The sequence below is a fragment of the Neoarthrinium moseri genome, assembly GCF_022829205.1.
Source record: "Neoarthrinium moseri strain CBS 164.80 chromosome Unknown scaffold9_Wmoseri_CBS_16480, whole genome shotgun sequence".
In the NCBI taxonomy this organism is placed as follows: Eukaryota; Fungi; Ascomycota; class Sordariomycetes; order Amphisphaeriales; family Apiosporaceae; genus Neoarthrinium; species Neoarthrinium moseri.
Window position 1 is genome coordinate 852,270 of NW_026055123.1, and position 13,362 is coordinate 865,631.

A 13,362-nucleotide genomic window follows, 5' to 3' on the forward strand; every position below is an offset into this window, starting at 1 on the left:
TATTGGTTGGTAGATAAGACACAATGCTGGAGGAAGCTGCTCCCCAACCGGAGGCTTGTGGTCTCCCGTTCGCAAGCCTGAAACCAGATACGGCTTACAGCATGTGTGACGATCCAGTATGCATCGTCGGTCTAGGTATGGACATGAGTCTCGATGGTTCCATGCCGATGAGATTTTGACATCTGACATTTTCATTCAATAGCCTGTCGGCTCCCGGGGGACATACAGTCTCCGTCTGAGCTATGGGACTTCATCATGAAGAAGAGATCCGCCCAAGGGCCATTGCCTGCCATGCGCTTCAACATGAAGGGTTTCTACCACCCAGATACTGCGCGCGCTGGTGTAATGGGCGCTGATGGTGGCTATTTCCTACAGCGAGACGTTCGCAAGTTTGAGAATAGCTTCTTCGGAGTCAACAACTTGGAAGCAACATATATGGATCCGCAACAGCGCCAACTGCTCGAGGTTGTCTACGAGTGTTTCGAAAACGCCGGAGTGTCTTTGGAGAATATTTCAGGCTCCAATACTGGCGTTTATGTCGGGAATTTCACGATGGATTTCCAAACTATGCAGACACGAGATCCAGACTACGGGTCAAGATATACAGCAACGGGCACGGGCACGGCTATCTTGGCAAACAGAATCAGCCACATTTTCAACCTGCATGGCCCAAGGTACAGCCCCCATGTCGCTTATAGAGTCACAATACTTATCGCAAGACTTTAGCTTCACACTGGATACGGCCTGTTCTTCATCAATTTACTGTCTTCACAATGCAGTTCGTGCGATTCAGTCCGGGGACTGTGACAACGCCATTGTCGCCGCAGCGAACCTCATCACGTCACCAGAGCAGCATTTAGGCACGATGAAAGGCGGAGTGCTGTCACCTACGTCCACTTGTCATACATTCGATGTATCAGCCGACGGCTATGGACGTGCGGAAGGAGTTAATGCAATATATCTGAAGAAACTATCGAGTGCACTGAAGGACGGCGACAAGGTCTGGTCCGTAATTCGAGGCACAGCCATCAATGCGTCAGTCTGAAAACTATCTCTTGGAACAACAAACTACTCACAGTTAAGTACAGGAACGGAAAGACAGCAGGTATTGCTCAGCCAAACGCTGTTCTTCAGGAAGCTGTTATACGAAAGGCGTACTCAGATGCTGGGCTGAGATTCGGTGACACGGACTACGTTGAATGCCACGGAACTGGAACGGCTGTTGGTGATCCGATTGAAGTAGATGCTCTTGCATCTTGTTTCACTCCGCGATATAGAACTCCGCTGCTGATCGGTTCGGTAAGTACGGCCGCTGTCTTGTTACGTTCTAGCACTCGCCTATGTTATGTCCCATTCGTTAGCTAAGAATACATGGCCACTAGGTGAAAACGAACCTCGGACACAGTGAAGCCGCTAGTGGCCTGACATCACTTATCAAAGTGTCCCTTGCATTCGAAAATGACCACATTCCACCGACATATGGCGTGAAAACGCTGAACCCAAAACGTGAGTTAGTTCTGTTTGATCATTACCATGACGTTTGATTTTGACAAACTATCCAAAGTGAAACTCGACGAAAGAAATTTCATGGTTGTGACGGATCCTCAAAAATGGCCGGGGGAGATCCGCCGGGCTAGCATCAACTCCTTTGGCTACGGAGGAGCTAATGCCCATGTTATCCTGGAGTGTGCAAAAAGCTACCTCAGGACCCTTACACCAAGTAGAGACATGCCCACGGAATCCATACCGCGAGTGCTCGTACTTCCTGTATCTGCTGCTTCTAGGAAATCCCTGGAGATGCGCATCGAGCAAGTCCGCCAGCTGGCCTGTCACTCGAATAAACATACAATGAAGCGACTGGCATTCACACTCAGTCAGCGCCGAAGCTCGCTGGTGACCAAGCGCCATCTTTTAGTGCAGGCTTGCGAGGATGGATCATTCAAGTACATCGAAGATACCAAACTGGAAACAGCCGAATCTACTCCAACAGCAGCTTTACCGTTAGCATTTGTATTCACAGGTCAGGGTGCGCAGTATGCTGGGATGGGCAAGGAACTACTGAGTACTGATGAGACGTTTCTGGCTACCATTCGTCAGCTAGACCAGGTTCTGAAAGCAATCGCAGCTCCGTATGGCCCTGAGTGGAGTCTTGAACAAACTATGCTCGACCCGCCAGACCACAGCCAAGTGCACCACGTAACACGGAGCCAGCCTCTATGTACAGCAATACAGATTGGTCTTGTGAAGATACTGCGTGCCTGGGGAATCAGCGCCCATGCCGTGGTTGGCCATTCTTCGGGCGAGATCGCGGCGGCTTATGCTGCTGGCCTCCTCACAGAGTCGCAAGCGATCAAGGTGGCTTATTTTCGGGGATATGCTGCGGATAAACTCCAAAGCGTGGGTGCAATGATGGCCGCGGGTATTAGCGCTGACGCTGCCTCCAATATGATCAGCGAAAAAGGACTCGATGGACAGGTCTGTGTGGCTTGCGTCAACTCGCCCATGAGCGTCACTCTGAGCGGCGAACCAGAATGCTTGAGCATTCTGGAGGCGGCGCTGAAAGGTCAGGGCATGTTCGCCCGCAAATTGGAAACTGGAGGCCGTGCTTACCATTCATATATGATGCAAGAGATTGGCGACCTGTACGAACAGCTACTCAAACAGCCTCTTGAGGATATTCAAACAGGTCCGTTGGCGGCGACGATGTTCTCTTCAGTCGGGCACACGGATGAATCTCTTCGAACTTTTGGAGAGTCGTTCAACACGACCACGTACTGGCGGGAGAACCTCGAAAAGCCCGTGCAGTTCAATGGCGCGTTGACTAACTTGCTAGCTGAGAAAAATTTCCACATAATAGAAATCGGACCTCATTCGGCTTTGAAAGGGCCTATCCAACAAGTCCGGGCCGGACTCAGACTCAGCAACCAACAACTTCCCTATAACTGCACTCTAGTCAGAAATATCGATGCAGGCATTAGCCTCAAGAATCTTGCTGGCAACCTTTTCATCGGCAGCCACAAGCTCAACTGGTTCAGTGTCAATGGTCTGCCCAGGTCGGGTTTAACTCATCTCCACGACCTCCCGCCATATCCCTGGGATTATCCTGAAGTGCTTTTCCATGAACCACGTCCGAGTCACGATCTTCGGCAACGAAAATACATACGACATGAGTTGCTAGGTTCAAAACAGCTTGCCGGCGACGGTATACAATGGAGTTGGCGGAATATTCTACGCCTCAGCGAAATGCCGTGGATCAAGGGTCATAAAGTTGACAACCAAGTCGTCTTTCCCGCTACCGGTTATCTTTCCGTTGCAATAGAGGCGCTATCCCAAATACTAGGTATCAAGGATGCGATAGCAGACCAGTGCACCGAATCGTCCACTGTCTTTAAATTCGCAAAAGTGAACATCGCTGCAGCCTTGGTCATACAAGCAGACGACGAAACCGGCAAGAAAACCACCGAGCTTCATACCACAATGTTTCCAAGACGTATATCAACATCTGCGACATCTTCAACTTGGTATGACTTCATCATTGTTTCTTGGATAGCAGGTCAATCCACCGTCCACTGTACTGGCGGGTTGCGAGTTGAAGATATCCAAGACCTCCACGGCACTGTGATAGTCCCTGACGCCGAACAGTTTGAGCTGTGGGCTCCTGATTCATGGTATGAAAAGGGCAAAGAAGAAGGCCTTTGGTTTGAAGGGGACTTCAAGTCCCTTACAAGTCTACGCACTGATGGCAATAGGGTCAGGCCAGAGAGTATCTGTACCACAAGGTTGATCCCATCGTGCGCCAACGACAAAAACGCCATGGTATATCCTGTACATCCAATCACTATCGATGCTTGTCTACAGGCATCAATAATGGGTGGAACAGGAGGTAACTTGGGTGCTCTTAAGGCACATCTCCCTGTTTTCATCTCGGAAGCTCGAATCAGATCTCTTGGGCGCAATGTGCCCGACTGCGAAGCGTTGATCCACACGAGATCCGCCAAGACTGGTCTGTCGTCTCAAAGAATAGACGCCACACTTCGCGATTCTCTTGGTGCGCCCGTGGTTGACCTGAAGGATGTGCGCTTGTCGCTCTATACGTCCAAAACGGTAGACGACTTGGATAGCACAGAGTCAAAGCTGTTGCGCCACCCGTGTCTTCGCACTAGTTGGAAACCAGACATTACCACAGTGCACAGTAACGTCCAAGATCAATTCAATAGATACATCATTGAACATTGCCGCCGATATCTCCCAGAGTCGGAACACATCAGCTCTCTGGCGGCAATCGCAGCCCTGGTCGATCTAGTAGGACATAAGAACCCAAGTTCCCAAGTCGTCGAGATCAGCAAACGTTCTACGAGCTGCGAAGAAGATGTGTACATTTTCGATCGAGTGCTGGGAAAGGACACTGAGTTCCCGCGATGTCGTTCTTATCGAGTCATTGGGCCCGATGCGGAAGGACAAATACAAGGCGACGCCAATGGAACCTTCGATCTTGCGGTGCTTCCTGACGGTATTCTGTCCCAGCAATGTTGGATCCGGTGCCCAAAGAAGTTGAGCTCGATTGTCAGTGACACTGGAATCATCGTTGGCATCAAAACGGATGAGGCGCTCTTCCATCTGCAGGCTGCCAAATTCGAAGTTGTAGAAGTCGTCGGGAATGTATTTCTCGCAACAGCGCCAGCCAAGAATACCAACTCTGGAGGCGGTGACGTTTTTCTTGTGGTCCACCATCCCTCACCCGCAGTCCTAGAGATGGCAGTATGCTTGATTGACTTCCTGCAGAAGAGTTTATGTGGGTGCAAAATAGACATCGTCGATTTCGATCAGCTGGATAGTCGTACACTCAGCGAGAAGAGTATATGTGTATCCATGATAGAGGTTGAGCACGAGTTACTCCCTACCATGAGCGCAACGGACATGAACCTCCTCCGCAGAATGACCGACAACGTGGTCAACTTGCTATGGCTGACTGGCGCCAGTATGCTGGACAGCCCTAAGCCCGACCTGACGCTATCATATGGCCTTTCGCGTGCTCTTATGCTTGAGCAACCATCTTTGCACTTCTCGGTGATGGATATCGGGCGCATCGGGACTTCGCTCTCTGACACTCGGACTACCTGCAATAACATCATCAGGTCATTGCTTCGATACACTGACGGCAACGACAAAGAGTTTACCCAGAAAGATGGGCTGTTGTATGTCAGCCGCTTCGTCCCAGACATGAAACTCAATGAGTTGTTCTGTCGTCGTCTTGAAAACATTGAGCGTGTTAAACACGAGCCTCTACACCAGACCGCCCCGGCAAGACTAGACATTAGTCAAGTCGGGCACATCGACTCGCTTCATTATCAGGAGTTGAGAGAGCCCCTCACCCGCCTTCCAGCGGGGTTCATCGACGTTGAAGTCAAGGCATTCAGTCTGAATGCCAAAGATGTATATGCTTTGAATGGGCGTGTAGAAACAAAGACAGCAACTATAGGTTGTGAGTTCAGTGGTATTGTTCAATCCGTGGGACTAGAAGTCACCGGTTTAGAACCAGGCGATAGGGTTGTTGTGATGGCACCGAACCATCTCTCCACTCTAGAGCGTGTACCGGCATGGGCAGCACATAAGATATTGCCTGGTGAAGACTTTGCGACAATGGCTAGTCTTCCAATAGTCTACTCCTCAGCCATGTATGCTCTCTACGATCGAGCGCACTTGCGAGCGGGAGAGTCAGTGTTGATCCACTCGGGCGCTGGCGCTCTCGGACTGGCTTTGATCAACATTGCTCAACGCGTTGGCGCCGTTGTCTATACTACTGTGGGCTCGTTAGCGAAACGGGACTACTTGGAACGTGAGTTTGGGATACCAAGTACTCATATCTTTTCTTCCCGTGACAGCTCCTTCTTGGAAGGAATCAGAAAGATAACTGAGGGCCGTGGTGTCCATGTTGTGGTCAACTCGCTCGTTGGCGACCTCATGCATGCCAGTTGGGAGTGCATCGCTCAGTTTGGAAGGTTCGTGGAGGTCGGCAAGCGTGAGCTGATTGATGCTGGCCAGCTGAATATGCATGCGTTTCTCAAAAACGCGACCTTCACAGCATTTGATCTTTCGGAACTGTTCTACCAGAATGATTCGTTCTATCATGAGATATGGGCCAGGTAAGCGTGATCTCTTCTTGCATCACTCACTCCTATCATGCAGCTGATTCAATCGTTTGCATTTCATAGCAAGATAAGTGAGACACTTGCATTGTATCGCTCAGGTCAAATCAAACCCACGCCTCTTGAGAAGTTTGACGTGGCGGATGTTGCGCGGGCGTTTCGATACTTCTCGGCTCGGGAGCGGATCGGAAAAGTTGTCGTCTCGCTCGAGGATCCTAAGAGTATCATTCCTGTAAGCTCCAAAAAAACCCTTCTCTGAGAGTGTTCCGAACTAATGGAAATAAAAGGTTGCGCCCGCGAAGTATTATACTATATTTAATCCAGATAAGATATACCTACTTGTGGGCTGTCTTGGGGGCCTGGGCCGCAGCTTAAGTCGTTGGATGATGGCTCGTGGTGCAAGGAGGTTCTGTTTCTTGGGCAGATCCGGTTCTGACAAGCCGCCTGCGCAAGCTTTAGTCAATCGACTTCGTACCGCGGGTGCAACCGTACACGTAGTACGCGGCGACGTCTCCCATGCATCCGATGTCGCTGCTTGCGTCAAAGCCTGCAAGGATACTGGGCACCCTATTGGAGGTGTTATTCAGGCAGCGATGGGACTTCACGAAGCCCTTTTCAGTCGTATGAGCAATACCGCATGGCAGACCTCTATTCAACCAAAGTGGGCTGGTACATGGAACTTGCATAACGCTCTTGAAGGGGAGGCGCTGGACTTCTTTCTTCTGACTTCTTCTATGTCAGGCAGTGTTGGAACTGCCACTGAGAGCAATTACTGTGCAGCAAATGGCTTTCTCGATGCTTTTGCCCGTTGGCGCCGATCTCAGGGGCTTCCCGCCGTTTCGGTCGGACTCGGTATGATTTCAGAGGTGGGCTATCTGCACGAGAATCCCGAAATCGAAGCCCTACTTCTGAGAAGGGGAATTCAACCCTTGAACGAAGATGAATTTCTGCAGGTCATAGACATGTCTCTTGCTCTAGACTCACCTAGCGGCGTGGATGAGTCCCATGTACTGACGGGCCTCGAAACCTTTGGGTTCCGCAAACTGATGGCTCGTGGGTTCGACGTCGACTTTGAGGTTGTACAGGATGCACGCATGTCGGTCTTGTCCGCCGCAGTTGCGGCGGAGAAAGAAGCGTTCAAGCGGACAGCAGGCCAGTCCCAGCTGGTAGACCGGTCGAACCTCGAGGCGGCAGCCCCCTGGTTCAAGACCATACCGGCCAATGTCTTTCACACGTTTGCTCAAGAACCCGATGCTTTGTCGATAGGGGAGGCTGTTCTGAGCTTGACGAAGAAACGGTTCTCAAACCTGATTCTTATGCCAATAGATCAGATAGATGACCGTAAGCCTCTTTCGCAATTCGGCGTAGATAGCATGATTGCGGCTGAGTTTCGGACCTGGTTCTGGAACAGCTTCAGAGTTGACGTGCCTTTCCTCGACCTTCTAAGTCCTCAGAAGGACTTGAGCAGTCTGGCCGAGTTCGTGGTGAATGGCGTGGTCATTGGCAATAAATCTGGCACTGTCTAAGTATTTCACGCGGGAATGGGGTTCTCTTTTCCTTTGGTTTTCATCCGACCTACTATTACCTTTTTCATGCTTTAAACAAGATTGGAGTTCCAGATCGCTGGTGCTCTTTTTGGAGTTACCAGTTGTTGCCAACGTATTTGGGAGTCAGCAACTATACGTATAAGGACACCGCATTTAGGTCGAAAATCACAACACAACTCGATGAGGGAATTGATTCCGCTAAGTTCAAGGTGTATCATGTTTATGAATTAGTAAGGTGGAACATGTGAATGGCGGCACGGTCGAAGCAAATCTGTATCGTGACAAAGCCTCTGCGTGGCACTGTAGCATGCAATGTAACCCTGTAAGCAGCCACGGATGCACCAATGCTCAGCCCAAATCCCAGGGCTCTCCCACTACGTCTACTGCAGGATCACCCGATTTTTGTGTACACCATCGGCGAAATGTGGCGCTGGTTGGTGACCTAAATGGCAGGTTAGCTCCGTGAATACATTGACCAGCAGGAACTACGTAGGTTTATAACACCACTTGCATAGCTCTCACTACCATGTAGGTGGCATGCCCAATGAGGCTTTGGACATGGGTTTCTGCATGGCATGTGTATTGTACTTTATCCGAGTCTCACTCCGTATCACACCTCAGCTACATGGATTGATGATCCTTCAATGGAGTCATTTATTGAAATTTCACAATGCACAGCTAATCGGGCCTCGTCGAAGGATCATGTGCAGTTACGCGACCCTACCGCGCAGTCATTTCTCACGCTTCCAGAAGAAATCCGTCGGAAGGATCGCGGCCGCGAGGTTCAATAGGTCTTCGATGCAATGATAAATACTGGTCCTACATCATCGTCGTCGAAGCCGGGTAGCCTGCCATTCGTTCCTGCAAGCACCACGTGGCTCCCACGTGCGATCCTTCATCTCCTGGGTCGTTCCGGTCCCGTCGCACAATCAAAAGGTCGCCGCTGTCAGACGGCTTAGGTAGTTCAATTCGCCATGTGGTTCTCGCTGCCTGCCCTCTTGGCTGGCCTTGCCCTTCCAGGTGTGTATGCTGCCGCGCTCAGTCGATCTGATATCCAGACCGTCTTTTCTGGCGCCCAGTGGTCTTCTGCTGGTACCATTGTTTCATTTCCTGGCTCAGATAGCTTCACGAACGCCACGGAGCGATGGTCCGTCTTTCATCAACCGACGTACGCTGCATCCGTCAGCCCCGCCACAGAGGCCGATGTCGCCAAAGCCGTGAGTTCCTAGCTTTTCAGCACTTACAAAAGACTCATCTGCTAAGCTCAATCATTAGGTGACGCTCGCCACTTCTCATCGCATACCGTTTTTAGCTACAGGCGGTCGACATGGCTATACTACGACGCTGGGCGAACTTCACAATGGCCTAGCGATTGATCTTGGTCAATTGAACACAGTCAATATAGATAAATCCACCGGAGTTATGACCATTGGTGGGGCGGTACGGTTTAGTGATATCTACAACCCAGTCTTCGAGGCCGGCTATGAGATCCGTAGGTGGATCCAAACCCTTTCCCAAAATTACTCAGAAGTAGTCTCGCTGACGGGCTCGCAGAGACTGGCACCTGCTCTTGCCCAGGCATGGTTGGCGTTACACTCGGTGGAGGCGTCGGTCCTTGGGCTGGGGTTCATGGCTTAGACATTGACGCGTTGCTCTCTCTACGTGTGGTGACGGCCAATGGAACCGTGATTGACGTTTCAGACAACTCGAATCCAGACCTGTTCTGGGCCATGCGCGGTGCCGGGGCCAATTTCGGTGTTGTTACCTCAGCTACTTACCAACTGCAGCCACTAGTAAACGACGGTCAGATATGGGTTGCTGAGGCAATCTTAACACCTGACTTGTTTTCTAACTATTTCAAACTTGTAGAGACTTACGATGGAGGCAATTTGAAACCAGAAATGGCCATCATCCAGGCCGGCGTCTACGACGATGCAGCTGGGGTAAGTTCAAGCTTGCGTCTTACGACTACACAGAAGCCCTGATGCTGACTGATTTGGATAGTTTGTGATCGCGGTTACTTGGTCATACCTAGGGCCGGAAGACAAGGCGAATGAGTTTTTCAAACCACTCTTAGATCTCAATCCAATCGTCCTGGGCATACAAAACTACCAGTGGAATAATGTCATTCAATCGGTGAGCGGTGGTTCGGATGCTCAACGTTGCATTGATGGGGCTATTAACAGCATCTACACCATTGATGCGAAGAACTTCTCTGCTGCTACATATGAAACGGCCTATGCGGAGCTTGGTGCATTCTACGAGGCTCATCCTGAGGCACGAGGCAGCACAATTCAAATCTCAATATTTCCAAATCAAGCTGCTCTCGCTGTGCCTGACGACAGGACTGCGTATCCTTGGAGAGAGACCAAAGCCTACATGTACGTGTTCAGTGAGCCAGGAAATTTTCCCGGAAAACTATCGTAAACATAGCGACTGATTTTAAAAAACCAACAGAGATCTAATCTTCACGTGGACGGGCACAAACCAATCGCTGGAGAAAACAACGGACGCTTTGGGGCGTCAATGGCGTTCGACGTTTGCCGCCACATCTGGATACCCCGGCCTGGCAGCGTACGTCAACTCGGCGCATGGCGACGAGTCTTTGGAGAGTCGATATGGGGCTAACAAACTGCCTCGTTTGGCTGCACTGAAGAAAACATGGGATCCCAACAATGTCTTCCGATTCAACAACAAGTTGCCAACAAAGTATCCCTAGCTCAATTATCCAAAGGCGTCTTTGGATGCTGGGCTAAAAGCTCTCGACTAGCCCGGGGGTAACTTGCCATGCGTCTATTGGTCCCTGAACAATCATACCTATGGGTTTGGTCGCCTTCCTCAGAATAGCGTAGCTGGTTCATAGCTTAATGATATATAAATCCAAGCCTTTTTGATAAGAATATTTTTTTTACCCAAGTTTTGACATCTCTGATATTGTAGTATCTAACTCAGCTCAAGCATGCTTACATTGGAGCTGTCAGGCAGCCACATGTCTCTCAACCATAGAATACCTAGTCCATCTGGTCGACTGTCTGCGCTGCTCCATTTGCTCCGTTTGGTGCACCCGAGACCTTGGAACCATCCGTCTCGCTTACAGGTGCGCACCAACCAAACTCATCCTTGACCTTGCCGAGCTGGATGCCCTTGAGCTGAGCGAGCAGTTTCAGGCAGATGGGACCGGCATCCTCTTGGTCTTCCTTGATATAGGTGACCTTCTCCTGGTTCTTCTCGGCAGCCAAGCGTGGGTGCTGCTTGACGGCGGAGCTGATGGAGGCAGGTGACGCCGGGTCGAAGGGCCGGCTAATGGACCGGATAGGTACAAGCGCGGCAGCAGTACCAGCAGCCATGACTTCAGAGAACTGAGGAAGCTCGGTGTATTTGATCTGATTTCCCAGGTTAGCTTCCGCGAGGACAAGGGAACCTGCAAGGTCAACCTACTGATCGCTTCTCTACCTTCCATCCGAAGCTTTCTCCAATCTCGGTGATGCTCTTGGCGGTTACACTATCAATGACGTTCTTGGAGTCCGGTACAACCAGTGTAACATTCTCGCCGTCGGTCAGAGCTCCAATGAATCCACTAGTGCTGAACTCGTCCACCTCGGAATGCGTAGCACTGTCCAGGTGGAGGGTAATACCGTAGCCCTGAGTCCTGGCCTTGTCGCTCCACCGCAGCACTGGCGCGTAGTTGCCTCCAACCTTTGCACTACCGGTGCCATTCGGGGCAGCACGGTCAAAGTCGTCCAAGATCAGGCAGTTTACCGGATGTGTGCCGTGGTACACGCCGGTCGGCAGCACGTAAACGCAGAACATGTACTCCTCCGGGGGATTCAGGCCCAGCTGCGCGCTAGAGCCATAGATCTGGGGTCGGATGTACATGGCGGCGCCGGTCTCGTGCGGCGGGACATACTCGGCGTTCAGAGCCACGGCGGCCTTGACGGCCTCGAGGAAGAGCTCGGTCGGGACAGGCGGGATGCTGATGAACTCGGCCGAGTGCTGCATGCGGGCGGCATTGCGGTCGGGGCGGAAGATCTGGATGTCGCCCGACGGGGTGCGGAAGGCCTTGAGGCCCTCATAGGCCTGCTGGCCGTAGTTCAAGGCCGGAGACATGCCATGGATACGGATGAAAGGGTCCGTCACAAACTGGGGCGGGGTCCATTTGCCCGTCTTGACCGAGTAATGCGACTCGACATGACCGTTGACTGCGTGTGACGCATGAGTACGTGAGCTGGGCGCGGTCCGGAATTGACCAGCAGAGAGGAGAGAAGGAATGACAACCCACCTTCTCGCACCTTGAACCCGACATTGGACCAGTCGATGGTGTTAACCGGCGGGGGTGGGAAAGGTGCCATGGCGTTTCTTGTTCTTCTCTATGGCTATCGGCGCAGGAATTGGAGCTCACACAGCAGGGTTCGTCAAGCTAGATATGGGCAAGCGACTTGGAGATAGCGGTACCCGGGCAGGCCGAAGGGTATTTGATGTCAAAAACAGCCCCAGTCGTTACGGCGAGATCATCAAATGCCGTCTGCGTCACCCAGAAACCCGAAAATTTTGGGCCGGGAAGCTGACCGCCGATTTGCGGAGTAGCGGGGCAGGGCCCTGCGGAAGTGCCCCGCGGCATGTGTGCCGCGTGTGTACTCGTCCTTCACAGGGCGTGGCTTGCCCCCTACCATAGTAAATCCCCTGCATATGTCGCCTGGAGCTCCGACTAGAGTTGGGGCAATTAATCAGCAACCGTGGGGGTCCAGATGTTGGAGGTACGACAGAGGTACGTACTTGTACCTGAGCAGTGTACGAGTCTACAGTGCAGTCTGGAGACGGGTATGCTTGGACTTGTGCAAAATACCTCCAGTAGCTGTGTCGCGTGCTGAACGTTGCAGTGATCACCAGCATGACCTGGGATGTGAATGCAGTCTTACATTGTCGAATGGAGTGCGGCCATAGACTCTGAGTCCAGGTATGCTGCGCTGAATCTAACTGGTGTCTGCCCAATAATCTGAAAGCTGTTCTATTATAGTAATGCACCAACTTTAGTTCCGGTTCGAAAGTTTTCCTAAACACAAGATCCCTATTTCTGGAGCGGCGGCCATGGAAAAGTCGACCGGTTGCTCTGGTGTATGACTGAACGAGCCAGACTTGAAGTGATGCGATGCTCTGAGCTGGGCAGGAACAAAAGTAAACCAGCCAAAAAGAAGGGAAAAGGGAGAAGGGAAAAGGACACCCGTGCAGGGGTTCGAACCCTGGCCCTTGGAATCTTCTGTGACATTGAAAATCCAAAATCCTAAACCTCTAGACGACACGGGTCTTTGTTTGACTGTTGCAAGTTGTGACACAAATGGGATTCGAATAACCACCAACGGCGAGGTGCGGGTAGCTGCAGTACTGCATGCCAGAGGTGAAGTCCATGCCCATACCTAGGCCAATCGGAAGCATACTGACAAACGGGCAGGGCTGGTATTCATAGGTTGTTCATGGATTTCACTCAAACTCACAGTCCACGCGTATTCCGGCACGGCGACCCAAACTGACCTGAGGCATTGCACAGCATAATGCAGCAGCTGGGACATGGACCATAAATATGCTTCACCATGACATACAAAGACCACGCTTTGTCAAGGCCCTCCAAACAGAGCAGAGAGACTTGAACACTTTTTTTTTTTGGGGGGGGGGGG

At 51.3% G+C, this 13,362-nt stretch overlaps 3 protein-coding genes across 3 annotated transcripts; 2 read left to right on the forward strand and 1 right to left on the reverse strand.

Moving 5' to 3' along the window:
• Positions 1-23: 23 nt before the first annotated feature.
• On the forward strand, positions 24-7,672 carry JN550_003875 (uncharacterized protein; the record flags this gene model as incomplete). Its single annotated transcript, XM_049315327.1, has 8 exons — positions 24-135; positions 203-674; positions 727-1,035; positions 1,089-1,299; positions 1,383-1,506; positions 1,565-6,143; positions 6,213-6,378; positions 6,434-7,672. 8 exons carry the CDS (start codon positions 24-26, stop codon positions 7,670-7,672), a joined length of 7,212 nt encoding a protein of 2,403 aa, XP_049174445.1.
• Positions 7,673-8,667: 995 nt separating this feature from the next.
• On the forward strand, positions 8,668-10,412 carry JN550_003876 (uncharacterized protein; the record flags this gene model as incomplete). Its single annotated transcript, XM_049315328.1, has 5 exons — positions 8,668-8,910; positions 8,969-9,185; positions 9,248-9,636; positions 9,698-10,074; positions 10,151-10,412. 5 exons carry the CDS (start codon positions 8,668-8,670, stop codon positions 10,410-10,412), a joined length of 1,488 nt encoding a protein of 495 aa, XP_049174446.1.
• A 292-nt stretch (positions 10,413-10,704) lies between these two features.
• Positions 10,705-12,042, reverse strand: JN550_003877 (uncharacterized protein; the record flags this gene model as incomplete). Its single annotated transcript, XM_049315329.1, has 3 exons — positions 10,705-11,076; positions 11,132-11,892; positions 11,973-12,042. 3 exons carry the CDS (start codon positions 12,040-12,042, stop codon positions 10,705-10,707), a joined length of 1,203 nt encoding a protein of 400 aa, XP_049174447.1.
• Between the last annotated feature and the right edge of the window lie 1,320 nt (positions 12,043-13,362).